The sequence below is a fragment of the Trachemys scripta genome, chromosome 5 (assembly GCF_013100865.1).
Source record: "Trachemys scripta elegans isolate TJP31775 chromosome 5, CAS_Tse_1.0, whole genome shotgun sequence".
Classification (NCBI taxonomy): domain Eukaryota; kingdom Metazoa; phylum Chordata; order Testudines; family Emydidae; genus Trachemys; species Trachemys scripta.
Window position 1 is genome coordinate 83,918,937 of NC_048302.1, and position 10,518 is coordinate 83,929,454.

General features: G+C 43.6%; 1 protein-coding gene across 4 annotated transcripts in view; it reads left to right on the forward strand.

Moving 5' to 3' along the window:
- The window catches only part of CNOT7 (CCR4-NOT transcription complex subunit 7), a 33,823-nt gene extending 26,990 nt beyond the window's left edge, over positions 1-6,833 (forward strand). For all 4 annotated transcript variants that reach the window (XM_034772778.1, XM_034772776.1, XM_034772779.1 and 1 more), the window contains exon 7: positions 5,157-6,833. In XM_034772778.1, coding sequence (XP_034628669.1) covers positions 5,157-5,285 — 129 coding nt within the window. In that variant the 3' untranslated portion in view covers positions 5,286-6,833. The remainder of the gene's footprint in view (positions 1-5,156) is intronic.
- The last annotated feature ends 3,685 nt before the right edge of the window (positions 6,834-10,518 follow it).

Genomic DNA, 10,518 nt, shown 5'->3' on the forward strand with positions numbered 1-10,518 from the left:
GTAGATATTTTCCCCCTCAGTGACAGACATTCAGGCTGCCTCCACTGCCTGGGAGAGATTTATGTCCCTGCCAAATGAAAGGGCTGCTCTGGATTTAAAATCAGATCTAAGAAATTGAGGGAGTACAGACTAAAACTCCTGTTGATGGAGAGCTCACTGAGACCCACAAGATCCAAGTCACACCATTCTCCTTGGATCTAGTTGCTCAGAGAGCCCAAGGGACCATCTGTGCTGCAGTAATAAGCAAAAATCCTGCAGGCCCTTAGAGAACTATGTAGACACTCAAAGAAAAGATTCCATTCTCCAGAATGGGATAAGATAAGCGGAGAGTCACCCCTTCAGTCTTGGGAGACCTTGTGGTATGGGTACTGCTGAGGCGCTCATCCTCTCCGGTACTGAGACCTCAGATCTGATTAAGAAGACCATGCCACGTACTGAGAAGCTGTCAGGTAAACAACCTAGAGCAACACTGGCTTGGGCACTGGGCTCAGTGTCTTTGAAACACAAGGACTCCAGAACCAAACTGAAATTGTCATTGGTGTCCTCTTCTGTAGCCAGTAGATAAGGGTTCACTTATCACACTTCCGTAATGTCTCCAGTACTTCCAGACATACTGACTCCTATCCAGAGCCCTTGGTACTATCCAGGCTCCTTTTCCATGAGGAGCTTCAGCTCCTGGAAGAGCCTGAATCACCATTGCTGTGAGATACAAAGACACGCTCTTGTCTAGTACCAACTCACCTCCAGAGCCTACTTACCCTCTGATCCTACCATCTTCAGCAGTGACTCGTTCTTCAGTACTGACATGGTCACCAGCCCCACACAAACTCATTGAGGATACCAAGAAACTCACTGAGGATACCTAGCCAATACTGACACATCCTTCAGTAGCATCTCAATAGCTAAGCAAGTATCAGCCTCTGATACCAATGTGGTTACAGGACCCTCTCTGGCCGCTGTACTGACTCAACCACCGGTATCAGCACCACTTGCTTCTCTGAGGGATGACACCTTATTGGATTCTGAGGTATCTGTACAGTTTTCCTCTGCCTTCTCATTCCAGCTTCGTCCTTTGAGGTACACCCTGAGGAGGAAACTCCTAGCAGTCGATGCATCTGGCAAGGATAACCTTGGGGCTCTGCCCCCTTCCTGTATGCCCCACCACAGTGGGCTTACTGGAACCTATTGGCACCTTATGGTGAACAGTTCTTCAGGGTCCCATCTTGTAAAAGGGCATACCAGGAACAATGGCCTCCTCCCTTGGCTCCTGCTCCACAGGAGGATGTTACAAAGGAGCAAGAGCCAGCTGAGGAAGAAGAAACACCACCTTCCCACAAATCCTCCTCCTCCTCACTAAATGGGGTGGTCATACCTCCCATGCTGATGAATTCAAGGGCTTTCAAGACCTTGGGAAACAAATAGCAGAGACCTTATAAATTGGAGAAGATACAGGAACCCTAATGCTCTCTGTTGGACATCCTTCATACATCTCCTCAAGGAAAAATTGCCTTGCCCTTCAGTGATGCTCTGCTGGCCCAGCCTGTATGTTGCAGCAAATTCCAGCTACTACACTGCCTGCGTGTAAACTGGCTGACAAAAAAATACTATATCCCACCCACAGGCTTGAAGTATATATTTTTTTTTTCTCCCACCCTACACCTGACTGTCTGATTATCAAGGTCATTAATGAATGATACAGGCAACATCAGTCCCTCTTAATGCTGTCTGACAATGAGCTGAACTGATTGGACCTTCTGGGCTGCAAGAGCTACTCCTTGGCCTCTTTGCAGTTCAGAGTAGCCAATTACCAAGCCATGATGACAAAATATGATTACAAACTATTCAAAGTTTTATCTTTTATTGAACACCTGCCATAGGATCAGAGGGAACAACTTCAAGTCCTCATAAGAGAAGGCCAGACAATTGCCAAGCTGTCTCTCCAGGCCCCTCTCGATGTCACCAATACAGCTGCATGTTTGATGGCTACAGCAGTAGTCATGTGCTAAGCTTCTTGGCTGCGCTCCTTCAAATGGCAGCTAGTCATCAACTTAGGGTAAAGGCACAAATATTTCTAGTCTTGTTAAGATGTGAGGAGTGTCCACATTAGCTTTTACTAATGTGTGACATACCTCGAGTTACTGGCAATCCATTAACTCAGTGTACTAGTTTACTGAAGATGAACCCTGTAAGTCTCTTGCACATCTCTAGGACTGCTCTGTGGCTGGGGGTGGGAAATTGGTTGCTGCTAATATAATGCATTGATTTTTCACACAAGGGCGTGTGTTAAAACATTGGCACAAGAAACTTCTCTTTTACCAGTGTATCTGTATTCTGGACTCAGACTACGAACTTGTGGTTCTCCTTTAATATGCAAAAAGTGTTCAGACAGTGGCAGCCCTCATCTTTAACATTTTAATCCAAGTGACCTTGCATGCTGGAATGTGTAGCTTCTGCAGTCCACGCTGCCATATGAAGGAGGAGGCAGCTGCATGCCTCTGGCAAATATTGCCTAGGTAGCAAGTGGAAAACAAATGCAACAGTTTCATTCTAATCCTTACTGCACATCACACAGTCTCCATGTGGTTAGGCTCAGATTAGTGCGATTAGCAGGGCACAGGCTAGAGCTGCAGGGCTGGGCTGATCTTTTTCTGGTAAAATCCAAGTATGAGGCACACTGGTGCTGTTCAAGTTTCCCCACAATACTCCTGTTTCTTTGAGCTCAAGCTTTACGTGGGATCTAAAATAACAAAGAGGGAAGGAGGGGAAAAGTGAATAACATCCATATCTTGCTCAGTTCAAAGGGTGTGATACTGTATTTAAATGTGATTTAAGAGAGAAAAGGTCCAAACCCATGAAAACTCCCCTAATAATAAAATGCATTCTTCAGTTACTACCATTGTAACTTGTTACATTTCCACTAACTACTAGAGCTTAGCTGGGAGAAATAAGAAACTTAGTTTTCTAATTAAAATGAGGCGTGATCTCATTGTTTTTATAAAACAAGCAAAGATTTTTAATTCTTTTGTTCAGGTCTTCATAGAAGCTTTGAAAATTTTTCTCCTCTATTAACTCTTGCACTATTTTATTTGGGAAATGGTGAGTTTTATGTTTGTGTTTTGAATGAATCCTATCAACAAGACTTTTTTCTTTACTAATGTTTTTGTCCTAAAACACATGTAATCTTTCACCAGTATTATTTTAGCTCGGGAAAAGATTGTATATTGATTGTTGATGTAGAACCAGCAGGGGGAGCACAACTTTCTGGTCTGTCTTTTAAGTACCACAAAAGAGGTCATTGATCTCTCTCCTTTTCTCCCCCAGCCTAAAAGATACTTGGCTTCTTGATGCTACAGCACTGGGGAGGTTTTTTTTAGAAAAGCTAGTGGTGGGCTTTTTAAAGACTTTAAATAAAAAACAAAACCCAAAAAGTAAAAGTGCCCGTAGGCAATTCCTGGAATTCACTATCCTGCATGCAGGGAATGCTGCTCTAGGCAAATCCAAGTTTTTTGGGGAAAGAGAGGATGGATGACTTTAAATAAACGTTTTGACTCTCCTGCCTGCACTCATCCTGTCTCCCTTAAATTGTTGTGTGTGCTCTCTTTTCTTCATATTTACTCTATGCCCTTTCTCTACTACTTCATCTTTTGGCTCTCCTGTAATTTTGTAAAGTGCTGCATCCATGCATTATTTATTCAGTTTTCATTTTAGCTTTGCCAGTTTCTCACTACAGGGAGAGGATTTGTTTAAATGTATACATGTATTTGCATCTTCCCACATTCCCAAAACTTCATGGATTCTGCAGCCAATCTCTAGTTCAAGCAATAGGAAATTAATGGCCTTGAATGTAGACCGGGATTTAAACTAGATAATGGTGGATAAAATCTTTAGGAAAAACTGTTTTAGTTAGATTTGCCCGTTTAAACATTCAGTATATTTTGAAAACCACACTGAGTAGTGTGTAGTGCTTAATTAGGAAGGGTGAAGGAGAAGGCCCATAGAAATCACTTACAAAGAGATACTGTTCTGTTGCATTTGTAAGACACAAGGCTCTAATTCTTGAGTTAAAATAGACTCCTGAGACTTCTAGAGTTGTCACCATTTACTGCTAATCAAAATAAGGTAAGATGCTGTAGAAGGGCTCGGCCGAGGCTCGTCCCTCTGCGGGGCTGTGGGGTGTCCCACCGCCTCGCAGTACGTCGCTCTGGGCCAAAGTCCCAGGTCAGGGCGGGCCAGTAAACAAACAGTCAGGAGCTCGGGCCCTTAGGCAGGGGCTGAGCCAATAGTTCAATATGATCCCTGGCCCTAGGTCAGGGCGGGGCAGGAAACACACAGTCAGGAGCTCAGGCTTCTGAGCGTCTGGTGCGAGGGGGAGACTGCCACCCGTGAGTGGGGTGGCAGGGGGGACACAGGCCCACCTGCTCCACTGCGTCGCAGCCCGGGGCCCTAGTAGCAGCAGAAGACTCGCTGCTGTCAGTGGGGATCCTGACCGCAACACACTGACATTGGTTCTGGCCCTGCTGCGGCCAGGCCAGGGTCAGCTGCCCCCGGGCTACTTCCGGACTCCCCCTTGTAAGGTACCTGGGTTTGGCCAGCGTCCTTGGTGGTTTCCAGCACCATCGATTCCTCCGGGTAACTAGTGAAGGGTAGGCGCGGCTCCTCCTCGGGGTAGCGGGCCGAGGGGTAGGCGCGGCTCCTCCTTGGGGTAGCGGGCCGAGGGGTAGGCGTGGCTGGCCTGGCCAGTCCTCGGGTCGGCCATGGCCTCCCGGCGTTCCCCAACCCGGAGCTAGGCCACAGGCATCTGACCTCTCTGGCAGCTGGCTTTCCACTGAGCTTTGCAGCGGGGCTTTTCTACTTCGTGACCTCTGGGGCGCGGGTGCAGGACCCACTGGCTCCACCCACATTGGTGCTAGGGGAGGCTCGTCCCTCCGTGGGGCTGTGGGGTATCCCACCGCCTTGCTACAGATGCATTAAAGGGCTAATTTTCTTTCTCTCATGGCCAAGAACACTTCAGTGCCAAGAATCACTTAGTTATTTTGATTTAGTTTCACTTACATGTGGAGTATGAAAATTCAGACTTTTGTAAAAGCCTGACAGTATTTGACCTCAATAAGACTTATTCTTCAGTATTGATTTGTCTTTTTTTAACTCCTTTTTAGATGTTCTTTGAAGATCACATTGATGATGCCAAATATTGTGGTCACTTGTATGGCCTTGGTTCTGGTTCTTCCTATGTACAAAATGGCACAGGAAATGCATATGAAGAAGAAGCCAACAAACAGTCATGACATGAAATGGGAGGTCATCTTTTCTGAGCTCTGTGTGCTTGTATATAGGTTTTATCTCTGGTTGAATCCCTTGGACAATTAGGCTTCCCCCTACCCCCCTTCTCAGAACACTTTATTTTCTGCCTTTCTATGTACTAAATCTGATTGTTCCTATCACAGATCTGATCTTGATATGTTGAATTTTCTGAGTTAAATTTGGTCTTTGTACCTACTCCATCTCTAAAGAAGCATGTGTAGGATCAGTGTGGCAGAGAGAAGGGGAAAGCTAAATCATAATGAATATTCTGGTAAAAGTACCTAGTTGGTCTTAGTTTTGTTTTTTCTCCCTTCCCCCAAATTAACTAGCACTGATTTGTAACTAACTTCCCTGTTTCATGTCTGTCCCTTCCAGTATGCAGGTGTTTTAGCTATTCAAGATTGCGGACCATCAAATTTGCACTTTAGAGAGTGACTCTGTCTCAGATCCTCTGTTTTATCTGAAGTTTTGGGTGTTTTTGCCCTGAGCTAGAAAAATAATAGTCTGCCAACTTTAGCAACTTCACACTGTATTCCTTGGTTTTTGAGCCTGCAGAACATAACACATTCACTGCATAACAATGTTTGTTTGTTCAAGCAAAACAAACTACTGAAATTTTAGTAACTGCTGTTATCTTACTGGTGTTCAGTCTTCCAAGCACTTCCTGAGCACATCCGCTTCTAATTGGCCTGCTGCTTTAAAGCCACTCTGTGATGGAAGAAAATGTTTGAAAACCAGCTTTACACCCTTCAGGACAAATTGTGTGAGACTTACTTTTGTATTTTTGCCATTGAGCTGAAAATCTGAGGATATTGGAACTGCAGTGGTTCTATTATGGCACACTTCCCTGGATTCAGTTCCTAGCTTTTATTCCAGTAATGTATTATCTAAATATTTTTTATTTTTTAAAGTCATATTTATTATGTACTTGATTTGATGATTTTTGCAAGTGAGTTTAGTTAAGGATAAAACCCAAAGACCTGAAGTAAACTTTATATTGAATTGAATGATTAAATTAGAAGGAAGATAACTTGTGCTTTTGTAGTTGCTACAAAGACAGATGGTACAGATATATTTGTTGTAAAACAACAAAATATAAATTACTTATAGCTAATAAAGTTACCTGAGGAGTGTAATGCTAGTTTTATTTTTTGAGTATATCTTAGCAATATATTTTATATATATTGTTTTAAAGGACTGTACTGTACTTTAACCATGCATAGCAGAGAAGTTGTGCAGGAAGACTTTTTTGGGATTGAATAGCTAAATACTAGCCTGAAATGATGGAATGCACGCCTCAGTGTGTATGTGTGTGTGTGTTATCTACACTGAAATCAATATTAGCAAATCTCCAAATGTTCGCCAAATTGATCTGTTTACCTTGTACTTTAACATATTCTTTTTTCATTAAGTTACAATAATATAACTGGGTGGTCCTTTTTAAAACAAGAACAAATGATTTGCATAACAGAGGGTATTATTTGTTTTTAAAGCTTTTGTAAATAAAGGCTTCAGAAATGTTTTCTTACATATCTACAGACTGGTAGTTTTGTTCTGAAACCTTTTACTGGAATGTATATTGTACCCCATTCAGTCCCTGTATACTTCCTATTCCACTATGCATACTAATTCATCTTTCTGGTGTCTGAAAGAGCTATTAGCAACTTCCCAAGTGATGCCAGCACCAGCTTATTTCTGCCAATTGAGAGCATAGCAGGAGTCTGTTTCTATGTCCAAATTATTTCACTGCTATTAGCCTAATTTACGAGTGTATGGGTACAACTACCCAATTAATAGTTTTTCTCTTCAGGTATCTAGAGACTGTCACTCTAAGAGTTGTGCTGAATCACTCTTTATTTTGACCTCTGGGTCAGATGGGCATCAATAAGGATCTGTTAGCATTTAACAATTAAACATAGGTGCGTATCTTTAGGCCCAATCCTGCTTTCATTTGAATATCCAGATCACCTGATGACTTCAGTGGGAGTTGAGAGTATACTAGGAATGCAGGATTGGGCCCTTTGAAGGTCTGATGCACTTGTGTCAGACAAGCTGTTAAGATTTAAAACACTATGATGGGATTATATGTGGTTATGCCTTGAGGAAAACTGTTTTTTTGTGGATTTTTTTGTATTTGATTAATTGTTGTTTTGAAGAATCTTCTCAGCTGTGGATAAAAGGGACTTTTAGAAAAGTTTTTGAAATATTCCTTGGTTATTTGCAGTGATAGACATTTCTGCTCTTTCCCTCTCCTTCATAAAGGAAGGGTCTTATGAATGTCTTGCTCCAAAACACACCAATCAATGTGAAATCGGGATTCAGTTTTATCACTGAGAGAAAACTCTTAAACGGCTTTGATCCGCCCATGTACTTAAGAGCTGTCATCACACACAGTCCCAGCTATAGAGCATGTATTCAGATTTCTTTTGCAAAGTTAACACAAAGGAGATTTGGTTTCTAACAAGGAGCTATTTAACCTGGGGAGGAATGTCAGTTTTTTGAAAACGGGCACCTCTCATTTTGTGAGCCAGCATATTGTAAATTGCAGATTTTCTTAAAAAAATAGGAAGAAGCAAATTACTCCTGTCCATTTAAAATTGGAATAACTTGTTTCAAAGGTGGACATGGTGATGTCTTTGTGGAGATAAATCCATGTACATATTTTAAATTGAACTATTCCAGAAATTTAGAGATGTGCCTGCTTATTATAAGTCCAAGAATTTTCATCTCAAGCCTCTGCTTACCTCGCAGCCTCCTCTAAATCTGTCACTAGATATGCTTATGTCAATAACAAACAAGGCTGTTATTTATTTGTTGTGCCTAATGTTCCTTTTCTTGTCACTTGCATTTTGGCATCTCTGGTCAGCTGTGTCCAACTCTCTGGGCACTGGTTTATGTGTTATAGCTAAGTAGGTGCTGGGTGGTGTGATGGCTAAAGAGATAAGATCCATCAGATATTCAAGAAATTCAGCAAATTATTGAGAACTTAGTAGTGTTCTTTGAGTGATTGTCCACACAGATTCCACTCCTTATTGCATATGCACCGCATGCGAGTGAGAGGATTCTTTTAGCAGCAGGTTCTGTTGGGGCCAAGCCTGTGCCCTAGGTGTTTGTGCACACCTCCGATCAATGGCAGAGCAGGCCCAACGGTTTCTCTTTACTGCCTGTGGCAGCAAGATGGAAGCCCTGCAGTTGTTCACTTTCTTTGCACATTGTGATTGTTTTAATTATTTTTTTACTACCGTTGTCAAAACAATAATTCAGTTAGCCTAAATGGCTCCCCTTACAGAAGTACTAGCATTATGGCAGAAGCCAAGTTAACTGGGACTTAAAGCCTGTCCCTCATGTGACACTGCAATGTTTACTGATGATGGGCACTTCTGCTCCCTGGTTTTTCTTGGAGAAGGACATGTCCCCAGAGTGATGTTCCATCAGCTTGCTCTTTCTCCAAGTGAACTCAGAGTGAGGGAAGCCCCTTTCAAGCTGTTTCTACGAGAGCAAATTGATGCAAGCCGTCTCAGATGCTGAGAAGAGAGCTGCAGCCAGGTCTCTACTGTCCAGTTAGACTCTCTGTAAGTGTGTTGGTGAGCAGTGATTCCACCTCGAGCTCCTGGGCCACATCTACTCAGAGGCCCCACTCATCTGCCACTACATCGGCACTGATATCCGACAGGCAGAAAGGAGCACCGTTCCAAAGATAAGCCCAGACATAGGTTGCCATCCCTGGCACCTGGCAGAGTGAGACAGAAGGGTCAACAGGGCCATGACTCATCCTGGGTTCATTCATCCAAGGGCCTGAGAAGGTCCATTCCATTTCCCTGGTACAGACTCCCAGTGGACAGCGCTGCTCTCTAGCAACCCTTCAGCGTTTACCCCAGCACTGAGTGCCTTGGTACCCAAGCCTCTGTACCGTACACATTGGTACACACTACCTTGGCACCAACTATGTCTGCACCTAAACCATACACAGTGCCCAGTGATGTCTCCTCCAAAAAATTAAGGGAGGTGATAGCTAAGCCCCAGCCTTGGAGTCACTGGTATGCTGGGCTCCCAGTACCAACCTCCTCTGTGGAGACAGTTCACCTGACAGAACTGCTTCTCCCTTTTTGGAGGTACAGTACTTTTCCTCCTCCTCCTCCTCTGCTGAGCATAGCGGAGAATCATCTCCCACTTGTCTACCATCCCCTCCCTGGATAGCCAGCTGGGAGGCAGGAAGGGATTGTAGGAAGGAGTCTGTGAGCGGTAATAGTAGTCTAGGCTTCACAGGGATCATCCTATCTGTACTGTCCTCAGTTTCTTCCACCTCAAAATTCCTATCCGTATTAGTTTGGTCTTACTGGTGTGCAGCTGTACTCCAGGAAGCCTGCTTCATCCCCTGTCTGTAGGGCAGAATTGCCCTTCCCAAAAAGACAAATCAAGCCACCTTAATCAAGCCAGTTACTTAAGGCAGGAGGAGAGTTGAAGAATATCATCAGCTACCAGAGGAAGTGCAGCTGATCTCTGCTGTAATCTCATCCTCCTCTGATGAGAGAGCCATTAATGGACCAATGTAGGTGGACACACTATTAGCCAGGATGGGTAAGGAATGGTGTCCCTAGCCTCTGTTTGTCAGAGGGTAGAGATGGATGGCAGGAGAGAGATCATTTGATCATTGCTTGTTAGGTTCACTCCCGCAGGGGCACCTGGCATTGGCCACTGTCAGCAGACAGGATGCTGGGCTGGATGGACCCTTGGTCTGACCCATTATGGCCATTCTTATGTTAATTCCAGGACCTGATGAAGTGTATGACAGAAACTTTGGATATACCCCTGGAAGTAGTCAAAGAGTTTGTGCTGGTGTTCTCGAACATTTAACATTCTTTTACAATAGGGAAACAAATCTAGTCTGCTCATAAAGATCTACTGGAGCCTGCAAGAACTTCTGACGTACACCTGTATCCATCCCAGACAAATCAAAGTTGCTGACAAGATGTACCAGGGCCCTCCTAAAAGTTCTGAGTATTTCTATTCACATCCAACACCAGGTTCTCTCATAGTGGCAACAGTTCAGGAGAAATCAAAACAGCAGAGTCCTCGTAAATCCATACTTAGAGAAGAGAACCCAAACAGATTGTCCTTGTTCAGTCACCAGGTGTATTTGTCAGCTAGTCTTCAGATGAGGCTAACAATGTGGCCCTTCTCTCAAAATATAACTGTCTATAAAATGAAACAGCTTGT